Source organism: Colias croceus, chromosome 26, assembly GCF_905220415.1.
Source record: "Colias croceus chromosome 26, ilColCroc2.1".
Taxonomy (NCBI): domain Eukaryota; kingdom Metazoa; phylum Arthropoda; class Insecta; order Lepidoptera; family Pieridae; genus Colias; species Colias croceus.
In genome coordinates this window covers 2,339,812-2,365,720 of record NC_059562.1, presented here as the reverse complement: position 1 = coordinate 2,365,720, position 25,909 = coordinate 2,339,812, and the positions used below count along the sequence as shown (strand labels likewise).

At 31.5% G+C, this 25,909-nt stretch overlaps 2 protein-coding genes and 1 non-coding gene across 14 annotated transcripts in view; all 3 read left to right on the top strand.

Annotated features, from left to right (window-relative positions):
• LOC123703401 (calcium-dependent secretion activator) overlaps window positions 1-6,767 on the top strand; it is a 57,499-nt gene extending 50,732 nt beyond the window's left edge. For all 11 annotated transcript variants that reach the window (XM_045651345.1, XM_045651353.1, XM_045651346.1 and 8 more), the window contains 3 exons: window positions 4,016-4,149; window positions 4,575-4,680; window positions 5,376-6,767. In XM_045651345.1, the coding sequence (XP_045507301.1) occupies window positions 4,016-4,149; window positions 4,575-4,680; window positions 5,376-5,447 (312 nt within the window). In that variant the 3' untranslated portion in view covers window positions 5,448-6,767. The remainder of the gene's footprint in view (window positions 1-4,015; window positions 4,150-4,574; window positions 4,681-5,375) is intronic.
• Window positions 6,768-8,586: 1,819 nt separating this feature from the next.
• LOC123703530 (F-actin-monooxygenase MICAL3-like) overlaps window positions 8,587-25,909 on the top strand; it is a 30,337-nt gene continuing 13,014 nt past the window's right edge. For both annotated transcript variants that reach the window (XM_045651579.1, XM_045651578.1), the window contains exons 1-4: window positions 8,587-8,715; window positions 23,169-23,319; window positions 25,123-25,286; window positions 25,665-25,765. In XM_045651579.1, coding sequence (XP_045507535.1) covers window positions 23,179-23,319; window positions 25,123-25,286; window positions 25,665-25,765 — 406 coding nt within the window. In that variant the 5' untranslated portion in view covers window positions 8,587-8,715; window positions 23,169-23,178. The remainder of the gene's footprint in view (window positions 8,716-23,168; window positions 23,320-25,122; window positions 25,287-25,664; window positions 25,766-25,909) is intronic.
• Trnas-gcu lies at window positions 24,029-24,110 on the top strand. Its single transcript has one exon. It is a non-coding gene; the product is annotated as a tRNA-Ser (tRNA).

The window sequence follows — 25,909 nt, the reverse complement described above, 5'->3', positions numbered from 1 at the left end:
TATTATGTTCGTTTTATTATGTTTTTATAGTTAAAATTATGTTTATGTGCATCTCTATTATTGGTATTGTAATGTATAATGGATATATTATGGAATTTTACTCCTATACACAAATAATTAACTCTACTTACATACTTCTCTACAAAATATTATACAAGAAAAAAACGTTCACTCACCTATATACATATACACAGCCACACATGTCTTACATCTCACATATAACATACACCAAAGCTAGCCTAAAAGTACTTATACGACAAATTCGATAATTCCGGAATTGAATCAATCCATCAAAGTCTCGATACCTTTGATATAGCCAAATCCCTTACATGCGACATTGAAGACATGAAAACTGTCCTACCATTAGGCAAACGAACCTTAAAAATATTCTCTCAAAATATAAGAAGTATACAATGTAACATGCCTAATCTACAGGTTTTATTGTATAGATCGGGCATAGATTGGGACGTAATTATTCTCTCTGAATGTTGGCTTCGATCGTCACATAATATTCCCCTTTTAGAGGGTTACAGACATATATGCACAACCATCCATCAAACACAAAATGAAGGCGTTGTTATTTACTATAAAAACCGGTATGAAGTAATGGTTGATGAGCCTCATTTAGTTGATGCTAATTGTTTATGCTTAAAATTTAGTAACGAGATTTGTATTGTTGGTCTTTATCGCCCTCCAGGTCAACGTAATACTACTAATTTTATTAATTCTTTAGATACATTACTGACTAAATTAAACAACTATAAAACAATAGTAATTGGTGGAGATATTAACATTGACATAGGTCCCAATAGTACCGATAAGCGCTCTTTTGAATATTTAAATATTCTGGCGTATCATTGTATACTACCCGCTCATACTTTACCCACCCACCAACACACATGTCTAGATCATTTCATGATTAAAACAAAATTGGATACCACATGTTGTGTAGCTGCCTCATCTGTGACTGATCATGACAGTGTTGCTATAACTATTAATTTGCAGACTAAACTTACCTTTAATCTATCAATCATAAAAAGAATTAATTATACTGAACTAGATAAATCTATCAATAAAATAAACTTTCAGTCAGTAATAGAGTACAGTGACGTAAATTTAGCAACAGACCACTTTGTCGCACTTCTAAATAATGCCATATTAGATAACTCGTCCATTGTAAGAGTACCTAACAAAAAGAGGATTCATAAGCCATGGATTACTACAGGCCTACTGAGATGCATACGCAATAGGGACAACTTGTATAAAAAACTAAAAAAGAAACCTGATGATGATTCACTTAAATTAACCTACAAAAGATACAGGAATTTTTGCAACGCTCTACTAAAGAAGCAAAAAAGAATCTACGAAAAACAAGAAATTGAAAAAACTAAAAATAATAATAAAAAATTGTGGGACGTCATTAAAAATATATGTAACACAAATAAAAGATCAGAGTCCGCTTCAGCGCTAATTGATAAGAACAATCCCAAGAATAGTGTTGATCATGTTAACAGTTACTTTATAGGTGTTGGAAAAACATTGGCTGAGAAGATTATCAGTAACCATAATAAACCTAACATTTATGAGAATGTTCACTCTCAAATATCCAAATCGTTTGTTCTGCTTCCAACTGATGATACAGAGATTGAACATATCATTATGGATCTAAGAGAAGATGCTGCGGTGGGAATTGATGGCATATCAGGCAAAATCATAAAACGTTACATCAAAGTAATATCGCTTCCTCTTTCATACATTTGCAACCTATCGTTTACCACCGGTATTTTTCCACAGGCTTTTAAGACTGCACTAGTTAAACCAATCCATAAAGGTGGAGATATAAGACTCCATTACGAATTACCGGCCAATTTCTATTCTCCCCACTCTGTCTAAAATCTTGGAACGCTTGATCAATAAACGTCTGATGAAATTTTTAGAGTCTAATGAACTACTTTCTCCTGGACAATATGGCTTTCGCTCAGGTAGGTCGACTGATGATGCTGTTCACGAACTAACTAATAATATTGTTTGCAATTTGGATAAGAGGAAGAAATGTATTGTGGTTTTCCTTGACCTAGCCAAGGCCTTTGACACCGTATCAATACCACTCTTGTTACTTAAGTTAGAAAGGATCGGTGTGAGAGGCCTTCCATTACAATTACTGGGAGATTATTTAAAGCACAGAAAGCAGCGAGTAAAAATTGACAATTGGGTAAGCGATGAACTACTGGTGCAGTACGGTGTCCCCCAGGGCAGTGTTCTTGGACCTAGCCTTTTTCTGGTATATCTAAATGATTTATGCCAACTTCAACTGAACCATGGTAAAATACTGTCTTTTGCAGACGACACAGCAATTTTATTCTCGGGTGACTCATGGACAGAAGTGTTTCAAAGTACACAAAAAGGCTTTGATCAGATTTGTGAGTGGCTAAAATGTAATGCTTTAACGTTAAATGTGGATAAGACTAAATATATTGCCTTTGCGTCGAAAAAAAATCTTCTTCCTCCTGCAAGTTACAACATTACCTCACATACATGCACACCTATGACTTACCGAACCTGCTCTTGTCCTTCTATACAAAGAACTGACACTATCAAATATCTTGGAGTTTACTTGGATCAAACTCTCACATTTAAGCCTCACATTGAAATTTTAGTCACACGGATTCGCAAACTGATATATATATTTAAAATTTTGAGACATATTGCTGATTTTCGGACAATAAAAATGGTTTACTCAGCTCTATGTCATTCAATCATTAATTATTGTATTAGCTCCTGGGGAGGCGCTTGCAAGATACACCTCATAGAAGCTGAAAGGGCACAAAGAGCCATACTCAGAGTTGGAGCTGGTTTACCATTTCGCTATCCTACTTGCGAACTATACAAACGTTGGGATGTACTAACTGTCAGACAGACTTTTATCTTATCCATTATAATAAGGCAACATGCACAATTAAAATATGATCCGAATTTCAACAGGGACAAGCGTAGAAAAGATATTATTTGTAAAAAAAACTCTTTTAATACATGTCTGTCACATAGATTTTACTATTTTCTTGGGGCATTTTTATACAATAAAATCAATAAGTCTATTTCAATATACTATCTTAGTACATCAAGGTGTAAGACGTCGGTATGTAAATGGCTGAAAAACTTAGACTATCAAACTTCAGAAAATTTTATTCATAATATTCGGTAAGTAGAGAAACTGAATCGTGCATACTCTATCGCAAAAACGCATCTACACCTACCCTCAATCACACATATATACGCTCTCACACACGCATACACACACGCACACACACACACACACACTCACCTACATACGCATACACTAACACACATACACAAACACTCACATTATACACTAACTATATTAATTCATTTTAACCTTTCATCTCATCTATAAAATAATTTATAATATATCCATCTTTAATTATGATTAATTCTTTCTCATTTAATGTTCACGTTCATTGTTTATCTGATAGATTGTGATTGTTAATGCTTGGGGGCCTGGTGACCCGTAACACAAGTATTTTGTACTTATCGCGGGCACCAGTCTCTCACAAATGTTAGTATTAAGATATATAGATTAACAATGTATGTGTTGATTGTACATTTGTGATGAGAAAATAAATAAATATTTAATATTTAATATTCTTCTATATCCTCTACGTCATCTTTTAGTTCAGTTATTTATTAATTTCAGTTATTATCGTCTACAATATCATTCTCATTATAACCATCTTCAGCATTATTGTTTAAATTCTATGTTTGTTACAATACTTCATTATGATAATAGCAATACTTCTTCTGTGTGTGACATAAGAAGTATTGTTTTAAACACTTCAGATGACCTTTCTAGTTACCTATTAAAATATAAGAGCATTGATCGAAATGGTTATTGTGGTTCCTTATACATCCCACATACTTTTGGATCTAGATTATGTATGTGAAGCAAGATATAAAAATTAAACACACAGGTTCTATAGGTTATCTCAATCCATTCCAGAAAATGTACAGCGACTTCGAACTCCAAGGCGTGATAGACGACAAGCTGAACTCCAAGACCTACCAAGCTGTTGCTGCTCGCATGCACACTGAAGAAGCAACATGCAGCTTGTTGCTCGCGCAACAGGATACAGGGTGAGTAAATGTTGCAACAAGGAATCGAACCTGGAAAATAAAACCTCATCCTACATTAATTAGAGATAACATTCGATGGTATCTCATCAATTGTTGTTTCTAATAGAACAAATGTTAGATGCTATCCAAAAAAAATGTTCTGCAAAGCATATTATGGCAAACTTATTGAATAAGCTATAATTTGAATATTCCTTTCTACCTTCTTTGAAATAAATGTTGAAGAATAGGTTGAGCAGTTTTTCTAACATCAACGAGTCCAATGTCCAGGGCCATGCTAAATATATTTTTTGGTAATTCAGTTTTAGTGTTCAATAAAATCAGTCTCGGGTTTTGAACAATTAAAAAATTCATCGCTAAAGTACAAAATAATAATTTACAAATTACAATTATTAATAACTAATTCTTAATTAAATATTTTATTAAAGCGGCGGAGACGAAGGATCAGAAGATGGTTCCAAGGCTGGAAAGTCCAAATTGGAATCACTTACAGAAGACGCGAAGCTTGGAAATGTGTCTGCTGTGGTCGGGAAGGTATATTTTATTTAATATTTTGTTGAAATTGATATTTTTGGTTTATATGGCATTCAAATGCTTTATAAATATAAATTTATAAAAAACTAGTGGTCCGCCCCGGCTTCGCCCGTGGTACCTACGTGTTTAAACTATCCTATCTCTCAAGTTGGAACGAACTGCACATGGTGTGCGAATTTTATTATAATCGGTTAAGTGATTTAGGAGTCCATTGAGGACAAACATTGTGACACGAGATTTATATATATTAAGATAAATTCGATTGCTCTGGCTGAGTTGGTCAGGCATCCGCCTCGGAATGGCGCGAAAGGATGCGGGATCGAGTCCCGCTGAGTGATCGAATTTTTTCTATTCTTTATAAATTTATAATAATATTGTGTTGGCAACACTTATTTTTGTATGTCTTGTAGATTATTATGATAACTACTGCGAAACTAAAATAATAATATTGTGTGCGTTGCGATATAAAATTATCTTCTGTGAAGACATAATATAAAAGCAAGTAGATATAGCAATCCCAATATTTCTCCTGAATTCTATACACTTTCTCCTATACTCTAGTTCTACTATATTCGTGTAGTTTATAGGAGGAACAAATTGTAGGATAAAGCCTTTAAAATTCTGAAGTTAAATATTCGAATGTGTGTAAAAAATATCTCTTTTATAAATACAAATAAGACATATTATATTCGCAGATGGGCAACATGTTCGGGCGCGGGATCGGCGAGTTGTCCACAAAGTTGGGAGGCGCTTCATCTTGGTTTTAGCGTTTTAACGTTCCACAAACACATTATTATGTCATGTTCCATTCCTTTGCATTTCGTGGCGTAATGTGATCGAGACATTATTTATTTTTAAATTTCGAAAGTCGTTGTTATTCGACTCACTGTGATGTCAAAATTCTAACATTCCTTTGCATTCATCTAATTCGCGCCATTTTGAAGTATTCCGCGCAAAATGGCGGCACTTAATCGTAAGCGAACGTAGCTTAGTTTATCTAGTATTAAAGTAGATTTTATTTTATAAAAAGCTTTATGTACAGTTACCTAGTGAATTCGTTTGGAGCAAATAATATGTATTAGGTGTGAATATAAGAGTAGTATTTGATATCACAATAATTGAGTATAAAAATATTAATTAGATGTGGAAGCATATTATTACATAATATTATTATTATAAAGTAACACATGCAGTGCTAACAATAATAAAACATATCGCTTTGTGCAAAATATAATAACTTCGTTATAATCCATGATAAACGGTATTTACAAAAATATTATAATTATTTAACATGGTAACAATTTATTGGGTCGGTGACGAGAATGAATGAAGAAAATATTATATTTTATTTTATCTGTTTTCTCTTGAATATTCTATCTAATTTATTAATCCTTGTAATGAAAACTGTTTTGCTCATCGATAGATATAGCTGTAAACGTTTTTAATAGTAATTAAATGACAATTTTCAACGCTACCATTTTCTATTCTATAAAATCAATATTTTTCTAACGTAAGTATTAACAAATTTTGAAACATTCTTTTAAATCCTCCTAGCATACTTACTTAAATTCAAAACAGTTCAAATTCGTATATTTTTAAAAGGTTCACGGTTGAGCTATGGCGCGAAATATTTAGTAAATGTCAACGTAATCAGAGTCCTGTGATGCCAGTTATAAAATTACAAAAGTAATGGGGAAAAACCATTTAGTATTGGCCTTTTCAAAATAAACGAATGTTTAATAATGTTTTGCTGTAGTGTAAAACTCAATAGTTTCAAATTCTCTATTCTTATAGATCTATTTTTAAATAGATCAAATTTAGTCATCAGTTTTACGACGTACCTAATAAAAAATAATTAATCTAGTTACATTTGTTAACAAAAAATACTATTCTTCTACGCTATTAAAGTTATAAATTTTGAATGACTAGCGAAAATTTAAAAAAATCTTAGATAAAATGTTACTCTTTAAAATAGCGGTTAGATACGCTGATTTGCCTCTATAACTTATTTGAAATGGCTCGTGGGGTTTATGACTCATATCATTTCATGAAACGAACATTTTATGTATGTATATGCTTTTCGATATTGGTTACATTTGACCACTCAGAAAAATAATAGAAGGAAAAACTGTTTCTTAAAAAATTGAATCTACATATTTAAAAAATATTACAATCCTCTTATTGTCAAATATTGTATTCCAATCTGAGTTGAGTATTCCTAATCTTTCTTTAATATTCATCTAGGACCAATGTATTTTTGATAAATGCTGAAATAAATATTGCCACATTCAAGTTGCCTAAATATTTTCTAACTATTTTCACCATAGATAATTCATACTATAACCACGTTTGCGAATTCACTCTCTCACTTATTTCCAATATTCTCACTTGTTCTTAATATTTCACTTGCGTTCTATCGTAATTATGTAGGAATATTACATATTTTCACATAATTTATAACATTTTACTTTAAGCATATAAGTAAGGGCTGATTTTTCAATCCTTATTTAATACTATTAGTCGAATAACGTACTAAACTACCATTTCAAAAATGTATTCTTTGGCCGTATTTGACAGTTTACGGGTGACATTTTAATTTTTAATATTATCGTGTAATACTACCTATAATGGTCGGATAAGTTTTAACTATGGATTGAAAAATCGGCCCTTAATGTGATAGAGATATAATTTAAAGAATAAAGCCAAAAGGAGGCTTATTCTATTCAAGACATAAGTTATTAAATAAAATTAAATAAAAACTTTCTAGTAAACCAGCTCTACATTTCTATAGCTTGCTTTGTTGATCTATAAAACAACGAAATTGTCTCATTAATTTAGCAAGCGTATTTAATTAATTTAAAATTCTATTTACTATAATTTAATTCCATACAATCATCATCATTCGAGTACTGAGCTCAATGGAAACGTCTAGAATAAGTGCATTATGAGCCGACTGAATTGATAACAGAATAAGCTTGTATTTGTGTGACATCTAAACTCGCGATGTGTAATTGAAACGTGCCTAAACATTAATCAGCGTTGAAAAACAAAGAAAATTTTAGTATCTACACGACAAGCCAATTGGAACAAGAAACGCATCGCGAGTGCAAATATACAATAATGTATTTACAATAAAATGTTTACTGTTAACGTTCTTTTATTTTAAATATAACCCACTAAAATTATGTGTTGATATCTATATCTATATGTATTTATTATATTCACGACTTGTTTTAAAATAAGTTTAGAATCGGTTGAATCATTCTAGTTGGATTGTGACAACAACACTTTGTATAAATAAAATTTAAAAATGAGTCGTCAATTATTCTAATATTGGATGAAATAAAATATGGAAAGCACACATTTTTAAAACAGAAAATTATTTTACTTTTAGTTTCCATAACAATTTTTTCAAATAATTATTTATAAGTTACACGTAAACTTATTATTCATAAACAATGTAACTTTTTTTGGAACGTAAAACACGATTACATAATTATTAATGTATTATTATCAAATCTAGAATAATTTCACATTTGACACTACGCGAATACGATTACTAACTCTCGACCGGAATTGTGCCAACCAGCATTTTTAAATACTTTGCCCTATTTTTAGGTACGGCTAATAATAATAAGAGGTAGGTAACGTGAACCTCTCGCGCTTAGCTGGTAACCTAGCAGAGAAAATTGTGTTTCATCGAGCAGCGTTGTCGGGACATTTGATTTAAATTCATGGCAACACACATTTTAATTTCTTTTGGTACATTTATTTACTGGTAAAATGTTTGTGCACGGCAAATAAATTTGTTTTCATAAACTTATGCGATTAAAAAAGTCGCATAGTGTACAATTTATTCTTATTCGGTTTTAGTCATGTTTTAGTAATAACAAAAACATTAGTGGTAAAGTGCAAACGAAAACTGGCAGCCCTGTGTTTGACAGATCGCATACGCAGTGCAGTGGTGTAGAAAGTGAACGTGTGTGTTGTTTTTGAGAATATTTGAATTTAATGTTTATAGTGATTTACTGAAACGTAAGTATTTTTCACTTAAACTTTATTTATGTAGTGTATAAGTGTTGTCTAATAAGATTGCGGACATGAAAATATTCTTATTTATATATTAAACCGGTCGCATTCCCGGAAATATCTGATAAGTAGGTCTGAAAAATGAAAAAAAAAGTTTGAAGCTGCATCATCTGTTGCATTGCTTGCATTCCGATCGAGTTGCGTCGACATGAGTGGGTTCTTTATGGTCGTATTTTGGCGCGAATATATTATTTTGCATAAATTAATTTATCCCGCGGTTTCTTAAAATAGATGAATTCTGGATGATGAGCTAACGCGAAATATTGTTCCGATGCTTTTTGTGTTAGTAGGTGAGGGTTGAACACCTGAAATTACACTCTTTTTACCTTAGCCTAAATAACTGAGAGTATTTTTAACGTATTACGAAATAGGTTTAAGCTTTTTTCTTATTGGAATTAGAAATTTTACTTTTTCAGTTCGAAATATGATTGAATTACCTATTTTAAAAAGTATTGCACATATTCTAATTTCGAAATTAGAATACTATCCAATAGCTGAGTAGCTGACTATGAAATATTTTTAAGCAGTGTTGTTTCCAATAATTTTAATTAATTCTGTAAGTACCAATTTTTAATTATTTATTAATAGGTAATGATTATATCTAAGAGGTACTTAATATTGCATTTTAGTGCAAACCACATTATATTTTATGATTTTATAAACTACTAGCTGTTGCCCGCGACTTCGTCCGCGATTAGGTCGTTTTTCGTCATTCGTTGTTTAAAAAAAATACGTGACACTTTATTTTAAAATTTTCTTAATTATTGTCTCTTATAAAATTTTACTACATTAAAATTGAACACTCTGATAAGAAAATCTTAAAATCTGAAGAAAACATGAATGTGGTTTAAATTCTACATTACTTAGTATAAAATAATAATCTAAATTAAATGTAGATTAACAGTTTGAGCACACCATTATAGAATATGTACCTAAGTATTAAATTACGTTAGTTTACATAGTAACTTTACTAAAAACACGATGACTATCTTTCGCGCTCGATACCACAAACTAAGCATGTTTGTGGTACGTGGCCCGCGTCACTTGACCCCCATCTGGATCCATGATGATGATTCCATCCTGAAGATGATTCTGAAGATGATTCAGAAGATGATTCTGAAGATGATCCAGGATGATTCCATCCTGAAGATGATTTCTTTTGCCTGGAAGAAATCACCGTCGCCTAACAAATATAATGTGTTTTCTTATAAAACCGTTACATAATTTATTTTATCTACTTAAATAATGAAAATGATATATTTATAAAATATAAAACATATTATTTAAAATGATTAAAAATAAATAAATGAAGCAACTACGATTCAAAGAAAACATCTTTTTCAGTGTGAAAATGCTCTAAGCAATCCTGGATGATGAACTGTATATCATGTACCTACTCTGATCCCAGTACGGTCGGTACGTCGATAGCCATAACGATAAATATTATAATCAGATAACCGCAAAGTCAAAATAAAAACATTACTTGTAAAGTTGTGAGTGCAAAATTTACGTTTCATTTGGCAATAACATTTTTTTCGGTACTAAAACGTAGTAGTTTGATATGTGGTTGGCTGCCCCTCCTCTCCTTCCTGAAAAATATCCTCCAAAATTTCCCGAGATACTTCCAATGATTGAACCATTGGACGTTGGACATTAACTTCAGTCAAAAATTGACGAAGCGGATGATTACTAATTTCCACTTAATCCTCGCTGCTACTGTCTTTATCATCAAATCATCAATTTTCAAGTGGTGTAGTAAAAATATCAGCAGAAATCGTCTTCCAAAGGCGATATAATTTTATTAGCATTGAATAAAAAAATCAAAAGTTAACTGTAAATCTATAAAAAAAGCTACTTACAAATAAAATTTTATCAAAAACTTCTGTTCCCAATGCACCTCAAAATAATAAAAGAATCATTCATTTCATTTCATTTCAATAAATACCTGTAAGTAACAACTTACCTTTTGTGGGAACGCATGATGGTGAAAATTCACAAAACACGAAGATTGCATTTGATATTTTTGGTTTTATGGCATTCAATTGCTTTATAAATATCACTACATAGTATAAAAAAGTCGCTTTCTGTGTCCCTATGTCCCTATGTCCCTTTGTATGCTTAAATCTTTAAAACTTCGCAACAGATTTTGATGCGGTTTTTTTAATAGATAGACTGATTCAAGAGGAAGGTTTTAGTACATAATTTATTAGGTTTTAGACAAAGCGGACGAAGCCGCGGGCGGTAAGCTAGTAAATTTATAAAACACGAAGATTTTAAAAATTGTAACTAATGAACACAACAATATATTATTATACTCTTTGGAACACAATCATTAGATTAACTGTAGATAATGGTGTCTATTTTTACTTAAAATAATAAACATCTAAGTAGGTACCCTCACTTTAAAAAAAATGTAGTTTATTATTTACACGAAATATATCTTATAGGGAACGGAAGATATGGGTTAAAGAGTTAAATAAATAAATAACATAATTATATTTAAATTATTAATTTTTAACATTGTGTTCAGTAGTGTTAACATGTAAATTGATTTGATTTTTACGAAATCTCATAGATGGCGCTGTTACAAAATTAACATTATACAACTTACATTCTTTAAGCTATGTTTCTCTTCCCAAGTTACTTAAATGGCATAATTTTTATAGTGTCAATCTAGATATTGTCAAACAACATTTATATATGCGTCATTTGATTATTAATTTCCAATAGTTAACGTGTAAATTGATTTGATTTTTATAACATTTAATAGATGGCGCTGTTTCTAATTTGTCTTTATACTACTATCTAAATTCATTAAACTGTTTCTCTGCCCAAATTACGTAAATGACATAGTTTTTATTTTGTAAAGCTAGATAATAGCATGGCTTACTCGAAACCAACATTTAAACATGAGTCTTTAGATTGTACGCTGTCGTAATACACGGAATACGTAAGAAAAATAAAGGTTCACAGCTCCTCCCCCGTAGATGATAGCTTGATAATATGTAGCCTATAGCCTCACCCGACCTGTTAGTAATATTCATGCAAAATTTGAAGTCAATCTATGCAGTACTTTTCGAGATTAGCTCGGACAAACATACAGACAAACAGACAAACAGACAAACAGACAAACAGACAAAAATTCTAAAAACTATGTTTTTGGCTTCTATATCGATTATAGATCACGGCCCAGGTATTCTTTTAAAAAAATATTCAATGTACAGTTTTGACTTTCCTACGATTTTATTATATGTATAGATGTTTTAGGTAATTAATAATTTTATTGAGTTAAAAATAGATATTTTTACTTTATGATAATTTGCATAAATACAAAGATATTACCTATCATACAATCAAGACTTTCCCAATAAATAATAATCTCAGTCTATATTATATTGTATTTAAAGACAGTCTTCCAAATGTAGAAGCGTAAAGAGCAAAATTAGTACTTTAAATAGGTAGGTATTTTATTAATCTACATATGAATATTTGTGTGACTTTATATAATTAATTGATGAATAAAAATACCACCCTATTCTATTTTAATACTGTTAAATCAGCTTAACATCCAGGAATATAAATGTAGGATATAATTTAAAATTTAATATGTATAAAAATACTCTCTACCTACTTATGTCATAAATTTTATGATTTATAAGAGTATTATACTTTTCATTTAAATTAGTTATTTATTTCAATTTACTAAAATTAGTACAGGTATTTATTTAATTGAATATTTATCTATTAGGTAATATATGTTTTTCAGTATTGTTCCGTTTCCAATGTAGAGCCTTCTTTGTGGTGATATTAAAACAAATATTACAGTACAATATATAATGTGATATACAGGTAAATCACTACAAAGTATAAAACAAAGTTGCTTTCTATGTCCCTACGTCCCTATGGAGTGATTAAATCTTTAAAACTACTTCTCTTCTTTTAGTTGTCTTTATTGATATTCATTGAGATTCATTCAAACATATCATATATATCCCTGCGATGCTTTGTCGAAGGTGCTTTGCTGGAAGGTGGGTTAGAATAATATTTATTTTATTTATTTATCTATATATATATAAAAATGAAACCCGTTTCGCATTGTTTTATTATTTTTTCTTGAAGTACGAGGATGGTTCTTATGTAGAGAAAACGTAAATATGTACCACGGGCGAAGCCGGGGCGGACCGCTAGCATATTATACATGCAGACAGTATAACTAAATAATGATAATATAGCAGTAACAATATGTTATAATATTGTGAATGGAAAAGAAACTAATATTTATTTATGAATAGTCCTAACTAAGCACATCAAAGAAATATTGAGATAATATTTTTTTCTTAAACTTTACGTAGGTACTATTTGTCATGCAAATGAAAATGTTTTTAACTAGCTTTTGCGCTCGCGTCTTCGTTCACGTGTTCGTCAGGATATCGCGTGACATCCATAGTACATAATTACTTCCACCATCTATTTTACATGTTCCAAATTTCATTAATAATTGCTTATCGTTTATTTCAAGTTTGACTATTTTGTTGGTGGTTGAAATTAAAAGTAATTTGAAGAATATATAGGCACACAAGACTTCACTCGCTTCAATTTATAATATCAGTCGGGAATGTCGTTCAAATTATTGGGTAATGCTCCGAGTAACGAAAAAATAACAATAGAATTACCGAAATGGCCTCAACACTTGAGTATAATTTGTCACTATCGCAAGCAGATAGCTAAGTACCGTACGATAAACTTACACCATTAGGTAATGTCACATTCTCCGGATAATTGTCTGATAAGATTGAAGAAGAGAGTTATAAATGAACTGCTGGTATCAGCGGAGCTTAGCGGGGATATTAGTTTTAATGGCTGTAGGTACCTGTATCCTGTGTAGAGATATATGCAAAGTTCATTCTTCCGTATATTGTACGTCTTACTGTTCTGTGATTGTACGAATACAAAGTAACTACGTATGACTAAATTCTTTGACAAAGAAGAAATAGATAGATACTAACTGCGAAATAGCGACCACGACAGCAACAACTAACGAGCCACTTCTTACTTCACTATCACTACATACATAATACATAACGGATTTTGATGCGGTTTTTTTTAATAGATAGAGTGATTCAAGAGGAAGGTTTTAGTATATAATTTATTAGGTTTTAGACAAAGCGCGCGAAGTCGCGGGCGGGCGGGCGGTAAGTAAAATAAAAATTGTTTTCTGTGTGGCAACATCTGCAATTAATGAAAGTGGATATTTACGATCGGAATTTATGCTTTACCATCAGCCATCACCCATCTCCTATTAGATTTCTTGAATCTGCTCTATATGCCTTAAACCCAAACTTTTGAAATTTACAATACCGATCTTACACGTGCTCCGAAAAAATGTATCAATTAGCTAATTTTACCCGCGTATTTTTTGCACATGACCTTAACCTGGTGTTCCCATTCCTATATTTCAAAATTGAAATAACTCGTTACATTTTGACGTGTCAGGGAAGAATCCTGCCAAATGTGACTGCCAAGATTTTGTCACCTACTCAATGTTGTCGAAAAGTGCTTGTCATTATGCAATTTACGTATTTACAGTATTCGTAAATACTGTGGTAAATACTAATCCCGTCAGCCAATTTTCCTTGTTGATCTCGAACGAAATTATGCAGGAATGTAGCAAAGAGAACTTTCTAGAAGTTTTAATTATGAATACAACTATATTTACGTATTGATACTACGTTATACGTATACCTACATATTAATTAAGAGCACTATATAAATAAAATAAAGAGATTAGGTATTGAAAAAATAATTGAACTGCAAAAATTCAGGAAAACATAACTATCTACTTAACTACTTACCTGCATGAAAATTGCGATATTAAGTTTGAGAATGAAGCTTGTACACAAATCTTCATATCTTTATTCTGATTTCTGATGTCAACGACATCATATGAAACAGCAGACTTTAAAAAAATCACTGACCATTATAAGCTTAAAGCATCACAATTGCCTCGATTGACCGTGATTGAATTAGGCTAAACATGCATTGTAATCAATATTGACTTGTATCAAACAGGAACCTTGTACCTCGCTTCGATCTCTATCGTGAGTCATTGCTTAATCTACGATGATGTGTGCTTTTGTTGCTTTTCTGTCAAATCGAATTATACCACGAGTTAAATCGTGGTTTTAGTGCTAATTCGAACAGTTAAATATTTTTAATTACCTAATTATTGGTATTTGAGTTACGGTGGATTTAGACCAAACGAACATAGAGCTAGAGCAGATTTTTTAGTGTAAACGAAAAGTCGTATTCAGTATTGTTCAGTATTCTGTATTACAACATTGCATAGAATCTTTTCAAACGCACTAAGAACAGCGAAAGAATGCTTTTCGCTTGCTTACGCTAAAAGAATTTGACATAGTGGGGTTAGAATGTGCATTAATGTAAATGCACCGTTATTGAAATATGTAAGAATCTCTCTTTATAAGTTCTGTGGTAAGAATAGTTAAGGAAAATATGGATAAGCTTATTAGACTAAAATATATGCTAATATGAAAATTACACGAAAACATGCAACTGAAGGTGACGCAGATTAACATTTTGTGTGATTATATTTAGGTACTTTGGTATAAACGGATTATAAACAAAGATTTAATATACCTTAGAAAGTTTAGTGATACTAATGATAGACCTTAGCTTCGATTAGTTAACAGTTATTCCATTCATAATAAACTATTATGCGTTAGAGGGCAAAATTACCAAATTATCCATCAACATCATTAAAATCTCTCCACAGTTTAATGATAGACTCTGAAGAAGCTGATACACATCGCGTGATACTTAATTTTAACTAAATGAGAGTAATTTGCATGAAGCAGAAGTCATTTAGATATTTAAAGTTCCTTATTAGACCTTTCCAACAATGCTGGTTTCGGAGAATCAAAAGGAAATATATTACTGGACTTGAATTCAAATTATATTTTCATAATAGACACATACAAGGGAAGTAAATAAATAATTTTCTTTAGAATTATTATGGTAATAAGACGTCTATTGTCCATATAAAGTAATCATAATTCACAGTTATTAAATAATATTAAATTTTATCATATGGTTGGAAAACCTACGTTAATACTCATTGCAATGTGTACAGTGAAAGCTAGTATTGCCATTTTTGTAACTTGTTAGATTCTAATCAATCAAGGCAACTTTTTTGAAAGGGCAACCGATTAGTATCTACTTACCAGTATAGTGGCATAGGTGTATAATATTTAAATTTACATACGACTGCAAGAATAAAAGCTTCTTATTTGATCGTCCGTTAAAAAGGTTGTGTAACGTAAAAAAAATTAACATTCCACCTTCTAGAGATAATTTTATTTTTCTTATTCCTGGACAGTGGAATCTTATCCTTGCTATGATATTGTTAGTATTCTTAAAAGGTAATCAACGTTTCTTGCAGCAAAGAACTAAACTCTAAATAAAGACAATGTAATTGATATTACGATAAAGATTGTTATGATGAATTTTTAAAATTATAATCAATGTATGAATCACGAGACCTAATCGTGTGCCAAGTCAAAATACATCGCGTCAAATGTAAACATTCAGCCAATGTTCAGGTATGCTATAATAAAGGTATCATATTATCTATAAAAGACTACTGGCTAATCTGTGTAACTGGTGATTCAACTGGTGGCCTTTGACTTTGTTCAAAAGTTCCAAAGTACGATTAATTGTTCTTTTAATTTATATACAAATTGTTCACGTAACCCCTGGATCAATAAGTGAAGGAAGACATCGTAAGAATGAGGAAACCGGCATGTCCAAAAACCAAATCGTTCTATAACATGTGACATTTGCCTATCCACATTTCAAAGAGGGTTATAGATAAACCCTCACAGCTTGTGTCACTACTATGGGTATAAAATTGGAAGATGATGAAGATGGATGAGTGATATCTATACTAAGAAGTTGTGGGTCGAGGATATTACTTCTAGACTCTAGTGTTTGACGACACAGTTCCACCCTCACAAAATGATGTAGAGTTGCATATTTATATAATTTATCTAAGCGTTCTGTAATACTTACTCACAAACTTAAATTATCTTCAGGGACGAAGCATTTATTGTACAATCCTATCCATATTTGGTTATTGTTCTAGAATCTAGATAACTTATAAAGTGAACAAGCTGCCACCAGGATAGAACTATAAAATGTTACAACACTAGAGTTTTCATTAATTAATTAATAATATTGATATTCGTCGATAGGAATGAGAAATTGTCAAAAATACAGACCAAGTCAAAATTTCTCTTATAGCTACTTCTTACTACATACCTGAATTTTATCTAGCAACCACGCGAGTAAGCCGCTAGTCATAATGAGTGAATTTTAATTTACAATGAATAGTCAGGAATGCGAATATGCAAGGCAAATTAACGTCTTCAGGAGATCACGTAATTCAAAAAATGCATCCTCATAAAATCCAGTCTCGACTTTTATTTTGCGAAAGCCTTAAAACGGTGACCTAAATGACGTATGAATCATAAATTATACAGTTGTATGTATGTAAATACCATTGTTATATGCTGTGGTTATATGTCTTGAGTAAATAAAACAAAGTTATCGAAGTCACGTGCTCAATAACTGTAAATACAGATTTTTAATCTTACTGCTTTTGAAAAGATTTATACGGGAGTAAACATTTTTATTTTGAATCCGCCTTGGACAAGGAACCTTTCTTGGCTTACAGTTATAAGGATTAAAGGTTTAACCGAGCGCACTTGTATTTCAGAAAAAATAGGGTACCCACAAAAAATCGTTGAACGCAACGCATCAGTTAACAATAAAAGCACACACACACCACGCTGCATAAGAACAGCTGTTTTACTTTAAACCTTTTAATTTACTACATTGTAAATTGTAATAAATACGAGTGAGTCGAACGTGCCATTGTTATGGCTTGCATGATAACCATAAGTCTTTGTGTGGTCTTTGTTTTGCTCCCGTAAAATAAGCTGATTTATGACTTATCCCTTTCGAAGTGGGTCGAAAATTGAACGGAATGCAATTTGGAGAGTCAATTTTTGTGCATTAATAATAATTGGATAACATAATTCACAACGAATGAGTAACGGTAAAACAATTTAAACACTGATTGATTGAACAATGTTAATGCTAATTAACTGTCTTGTTATTTGTTATATTTTTTGCTTTCATCTTTTTTCTCTATTCGACTATTCGTGCTGAAATATCACGTCAGTCGTGTTCACCAATATATGAGATTACTGCAAGAGTGTGCAGATACTCTTAATTTAATTATTATAAGTGTAGATAAGTATTTTTTAGGTATTGGAATTAATAACCCCAAAACCACATTAAGATTAATGGAATTGTCGCAAAAATATCTCTGATAAATAATCCACGATATTTAAAGCTATTGTACTTTTATTATTGGCTATTGAAACCGAAAAATACCATACAAAAACCTCACTCCAAGATAAGAAAGCTTCAAGTGATATTATTATCTCCAAGAAATCATTTTGGACGCGTCCATTAAACGTTTCATAAATCATAGTCGAAAAGCAATCAATCATATTTAATGTGGCTGTAGCTACCTGACAAATCATTATTTTCAAATAACCTAAGTGCAACCAGGAAACGCAACTATATGAGCCAATGTACGCACCATTGTGACATAACTGTTGGCGCTAAAATTAGCAAATCGATGCGCTGGCGCATCATGCAGGTGCGTAGTGTTGCCATAGACAAAAATAATCCCAAATTTCGGGGAACGTGATTCATTGATTAGACTAATTTGTTGCTGTGTAAATTTGAACTCAAGGGGTTATGAGAAGATAAGATAGACAACAAAGTGAAGTAGCACATTATTCTAGTAGAAAGCAAGAAATTACTCTTTATATATTGGACTCTACTCTTTACCAATTTAAAGATTTATGTCCTTTTACTCCATTTCACATGTCACCAATATGTACAAACCATCAGCCAATTCAAGTAAGCAATCACGATAAAAACCAGAATACACCAGATAGAAAATGGCATGCAAAATATGATGTTACAGAGCGAACTAAACATTTCGTCGGGCCATCTTTATGCGCTTTCCGTTCGAAATAGCCGGGGCGTACTGCCAAGTGGCAGGTGAAAACATTATACTCATTCCGGCATACGTGATATAATTACAGGTCCTTTGAACTGAACGAGAGTAGGTTACTTGTAACTGCCCAATGCACATAATACCCAGTTTATTGGGTGTAAAGAATGTTCTGTAGTAAGGAAGTAAGACTAAGATAAGATTTCGGATTGTTTTATTGTTGCTTTCCCGGAATCGGAATTCTGTGGCGAAATGGTTGACAGTTATGAACTGCTTGGCAAATGTTTTGATACGGATGGATGAACGTGGTAGAGGGAATGCAGTTGGTGAATTTTGTCTAAATATTGTTCATTATTGAAAGTAAGGAAGAGTTCCTCTAGAGGAAATAGTTAAAAGATTTTAATTTTTGTTTTTATGTGATTAAAAAAATGGGTAAAACTTACCAAAGTAAGGTACAGTAAGGTAAAGTGATAGATAACCTACGTATCCGTCTAATGGTAGAGAAACGAAGAAATAACAAGCATTGCAACCACGTGACGGAAAACATGAAACATTCTGCATTCATGGAATCCAATAAATTTGCATTCGTGTTATAAAGGAACGGCAAATTAAAGAAATGAACGCAAGACGCATTGTCGCGAAAAAATCGACTAGTAATTGCCCACCTTCACGCTTTCGCATAAATTGGAATAATAGTATCAATTAATTTGCGGACGTTTCGCTGTGATACTTTTAAACGAATAACAGTTATTTAATTTTGAATTTGTAACGGTTTTCGTTTCGGCGTTTGCGCACTGTAGGTAATAATTGATGTTCGCAATTTTGACACTTCAGCTTTTTTCGTTGCTTCTATAACAGTGATGCAATTTGTGTTACCGAATCTATACCACAGAATACTTAATAGTAGACTAATAATTTAAAGCTGAAAAATTTGTTTGTTTGAACGCGCTGCGATCTCAGGAACTACTGGACCGGACTGGATTTCAATAATTCTTTCGCTTTTGAATATCTACGTGATTTATGTAACAAGGGCATAACAGTAGTGTATTTAACACTAAACGTAAACATATGTTTGAAACTTTGAAGTATCATTTGGTCAAGAAAAGTTATAGGTACGCTATTTAACTACATCGATGCTTTGTCATAGATATGCGTCTGCTTTGCTTCTTGAAGAGAGATACACACTAGATAATATCACAAATAATGGACGATAAAACACGAAAAAGTAGTTAATTAATAGGTACACACTTCATGAATAGAACACATAATGTTTTCTTAACATTGGATGGATAACATCGGGTGAAAGCGAATTCAAGGGAAATTTCAAAATTCATCCGAATCTTCAATCGCTCCGCAAACACCCACACAATCTAAATTTACAAATAAACAAGCGAACGTGAATTTATATTTTGTTTCACTCGGAATGTAACAGCTTTCAAACAGTGGTATTTATAAAATAATGGCAATTCACAGATATTGCTAAACTTAGGTTACCTGTAATACCTTAATTTATATAAACACTAGCTTACCGCCCGCGGCTTCGCCCGCTTTGTCTAAAACCTAATAAATTATATACTAAAACCTTCCTCTTGAATCTATCTATCTAGGACCTAGGTATTAAAAAACCACATCAAAATCCGTTGCGTAGTTTTAAAGATTTAAGCATACAAAGGGACAGAAAAAGCGACTTTGTTTTATGTAGTGGTATTCCATCAATTAATGAAAATATCTCCGGTCTCTCATATAGGACTCAAATTATTATAACTCTTTTAACAAAGCAGATAACAGCTTAATGACTGATAAAGTTAAATTCAATAATGAAGGAATATAGAAAATAATATGGAAATTTCCAGGATAACGTAAGAAAATCTAGAAACTCGCTAAAAAGGTGAAATGTAGTAACGCAATGGTTTTTTAGAAGACTAGATTAAAACTTTAAAACACAATGAGTTAATGCTTTGCATAATAATAAGATTATACGCAACGGTTTGAGAATCCCCGTTATGTTTGTAATGCCAAAAATTTGAAATTACATTTTAATTAAGTAATTTTCTAGACCGATTATTTTTATATCGAACGGTCTAAAAAGTTATCTATAACAGTATACTTAGATCCATATTTAAAAAAGTTACAAGTAAAGGCTTCGAAAAATAAAGATATATTCAAAAAGACTTTACAAATTCCGATAATTCAAAGCATATTTAAAAAACAGATGTCGGAGCTTATAAACAATTGGCTTGATTGAAAGCGTGTCAATCACCAGGTTTCGAGGAAAATTATGCCGAAACAGAGCTATAACTGTAGGCTATAAAAATGCTATTTTGTTGGATTTAAGCGATCTTGGTTATAGTTTGTGTGTGTAAGTACATATTTTGATAATTTTTAATGTTAAATGTAAAAAAGGTAGGTACATTTGACGCACATGCATATTAGCAGCATTCTTGAGAGGATATAGATTTTTTTATTGCAACCCCGACACAAGATATAAAGAATAGTGATATTTTTAGATTTTGGTATCGCGATTTCAAACTACCACACAAACTACAGGTGAAATTCGTATATTAGCTTCTTGGATATATTTAAACACTTTTTATTTGAATTCTATAATACTTCCGGGAAGAATATGCCATGATCTTACGTGACAACTAAGTGTTTTCACCTTTGGTTTCAATGCAAATGAACCAATTCATTCTCTTAATCGATTCTCTATTTTTGTGTTTAAAAAAAATTTAATGCAACATTTTTTCGTTACGCGTGACATTTTTCCGTTACGCGCCATCTTTTTCTTTTCCCTACCTTTCGATTCGACCTTGATTCGACGTATTTCTGTAAAGTTGCATACAGTACTTTATTTTTTGAAAAAATAAGGTCATAAAGAAGTTTCACTTCTTACGTGTGTACACTAGTACACGCACACATTTTTTTTTCTTTTAAAATGTAATTGGATAGCAGATACTTAAATATTTCAAAAAATATTCATCTGCTATCCAATTACATTTTTTCTCACACACACTTAAATATGACAGTCCTCAATTTAAACATCTGCATCATAAAGAATCATCTCTGCGAAAATTCCAAAGCATCGCCAGAAATTTCTTAACATATTATTTTACAGTAGTGAAAACATATTTTCTCCAGTTTTAACCCGTTTAATGGGAAGAAAAATAAAGTGTCGTGTTACACGTATCTTTAATTGGGACGCGTTATATTTAGAAAATTTCCTGTCTCAGAACGTTCACGCTTAGTCGGAACGATATTTTTTTCATGTCCGATAAATTATGAGGTGCGATTTATTATCGTAATGAATGTTAAGTCATCCATTATATTTTATAGCTTTCTTCTTGGAATTGTACATGTTAGTTTATGACACAAGAATAAATGGTACTTACTTATATGAAAAGTTTGACCGTTATTCATTAAAAAATTTACACATCTAGGTACGTTCCTAGTATTCAATGTAAACTCTTAAACTATACACTGTAAAGTCTATAGTCTTCATAAACAGATTTAATTAAATAATATATCTTCTTCTGTGTAGATTTATGTAGGATCACACGTACTTTTCCTGTGTGAAAATGTGGTGACAAATTATCATGCTCCTGAAGTAATAGAAAGAAAATGTCGATCAATTCACATTGAAGTACATATATCTATTATAGAAATCAATCAGCGAAATAATGCACAGTGCTATGGCTAAGCCAAATGCATATTGGCATTTTTGGCATCTATTTACTTTAGGCTATTTGAACGAAGTTTGGAATGGCAAGTTAGAATAGTCGTAAATTATCTTTTGTTTTAATGAATAATTACTTACATTCAAGAACTTCACTATAATCTTTCAATATTAAAAAAAAAAATCATTTACACGATGCTGCGAAATATCGTTGGGTCTAAATGTCACAGACGTGGAATCGTTACAACAGAAATGCTCGCGTATAAATAAACTACCTATCTCTTTGAACTAGCTAGTATTACAGCTATTTAGGTCTGTTTTATTTGAGAATGGCATGGCTTTGATAGAAGATTTAACCTACTCTGCTCATGTGGAAATGGTCTTTTTTTCTACAAACGAACACAAAATGAATTATATTTAAAGATACTCTTACTATAGGTATGCTCGTACGTATTAATTTAACATTATTGAAATCTTCTGCAATTCCGAATTACCTTATAGAACCTTACTTACGTTTTTATAATTATGATAATATTTTTTCTATCTTGCCAGTGTCAACTGTCAAGTAATAAGATTATTCCCGCCAATTTACACACTGACACACATTTATGACAGATAAAACAAGATGGCGACCACAATGGAGGCGTCGCAGAGCGTCATCCAGTCGGAGTCGAGGGTCACACACTACCAGGAGGTGACGGAGACGAGGCAGGTCAAGAAGAAGAAGTCGAGTAGACGGCACAAGGATGAGGGCTCTATATCCGTGGTAGGTACAGATTATAGAGTTTCTTATCTATGGATCTTTGATAATGTTGCTATGTTTATTGTATATACTATATACTGATATGCTGTTTCTGAAGAAATTTTTAAACTTTACAGTTTACATAATATACCTAATCATAAAAAATACATATCGTATAAGGTAAATTAACATTGTAAAAATACTAAAATAGATATAAATATATTAATTCTATTTTCCAAGCGATTACCAAAAATATTTCTATAACTACATATCAAAATAAACAGTCATTATTATTTCTTGAGGTTGTGAATGATTCTATACTTAATATTTACCTTCTCTTACAATAACAGATGTAAAGTCGCGGGTAATACTAATAATGTTTTGTCGTTTTATATTAAATATACTGTATTTAAACATGTGTTTATCTATAATTTATTATGGCATGTAGCTCTATAAACCAGAAGGAAAAGCAAGGTGCTAACTGCTTAGTGAAAACTATTATTAATATGAGGCACAATAGGGGCAGACTGCCGGGGTAGCTAGTTTTCTATATTAATTATTATAGCATATTTTTTTAATATTAAAGTGTTCACTTATAAATAAACTATATGTTAAATTATGATTCTTGTGCTTGCATCAATCGATAATTATTATTATTAAGAGATATACAAAACATTTCACACATTATAAACAATTGCGTAACTCTTTCCATAATTTCACAACTGTCTGATATGACGAGGTGGCCGAGTGGTTAAGGCGTTGGACTGCTAATCCAATGTGCTCTGCACGCGTGGGTTCGAATCCCATCCTCGTCGATACTTTTTGATTTTATTTTTATTTATTCTTGTAAAATATGAAATGTAATGTATAAAGATTTAATAAATATTAGGTGCTTTTTATTTTCAGATACAAATATTTTTTACACGTTTTTTTTCAAACGCGGATTGCATAATCAATTTTATTGTTTTAATTTGAGTTTAATATTATTTTAATGTTTCGTGTGATTAAATTGGTTCAGACTTCAGCCGTTCTCGAGTTTTGCGTTTAGCTACACATTGTGCATTCATTTTTATTATACTATAGATGCATACAATCAGTGCATTTTTTATTATGAGGAAAATATTTTTAAAAACTATTACTAATTTAAATTCACGTCACTATCATGATTACTTTAAAACAAAAAGATACTAAAAGCAGCATAAAATAGACTTCCGGGTTGATAAATACATTGGTATATTTGAATAATAATTTGATATCGAGTTCTTGTTTTTTTAAGCATAAGGGTATGGTCTAGTGCCAAATTTCATTTAGATTCGATCAGTCGTTTTCATCGAGTCTAGTTTATAATATTGTGTTATTATTAGTTTTGCTTTTTCTTTGATTTATATATCAATTAGATAATAATTAATACATTAAATTATTATACATGTGAAATTCTCGTGACCCAGTTTTTAGAAAATATTGTGTGTAGTAGGGAATAAACTTTTCTTTCTTTCTTCTTTCTTTCTTAGTAAGTTTTCGGTATGACTTAGAATAAATCCTAATTTAAACTCATAATCTTATAATATAAAAAATGAATCGCAAAATTTGTTGGTTAGCGCATAACTCGAGATCAACTGAACCGATTTCGTTAATTCTTTTTTATTATATTTCTTGAAGTACGAGGATGGTTCTTATGGAGAGAAAACGTAAAAATGTACCACGGGCGAAGCCGGGGCGGACCGCTAGTTATTTATAATTGTGTCGTCGCAGAACAACCTTTCGGTCATCTAACTAGTTCTAATATAAAACAAACTTACATAATATAAATATTTTTTAAATTCACAGTCAAAAAGTTCGGAAAAGCTGTTCAAGAAGATGAAGGCTTCAGAGGAGAACCCAAACTGTGCGAAATGTTCCCGTCCCGTGTACGCCATGGAGAGAGTCAAGGCTGAACGTAGAATTTGGCATAAGGAGTGCTTCCGATGTGTGCAGTGCAATAAACAGCTCACGTAAGTACTTACTTAACAAAATATTTAAATAATTTATTTTCTAATAAAAACTTATACTAATTTACAGATTGCCAGACAATTTATTTTTATATATGTACACAAAAGATTTAGCAACCATAGCTGAACCAGGAACTTAGATTAGTCTCTGATATCAGAACTATATACTTACTATACTATTACTATATACTTACTGACTTTTTCATGGCAATTTTCACCAACTTTTAGTATAGTAAATAGTAAAAAGTTATCACATAAAAAATAAATAAATATAATAGTTGGTTCTATATATTTTGGCTTGATAGGTTATATCCCTTTAAAACCAACTAAAAAGTCCCCCAAAATACAACACTAAAATACCCAAATTATTATTGATTACAGGGTAGAAACATACCAGAGCGACCACACAACGCTGTACTGCAAGCCGCACTTCAAGCATTTGTTCGAGCCAAAACCCGTGGATGATGATGATGAAGTTGATGGTGAGAATTCATTATCTACACTAATATTATAAAGGAAAAAGATTTGATTGTTTGTTTGTTTTAATTGAATAAGCTCCGACACTACTGGACCGATTTGAAAATAGCCCTCATGATCTGATGAATATAGGCTATTTTGATGTTTTT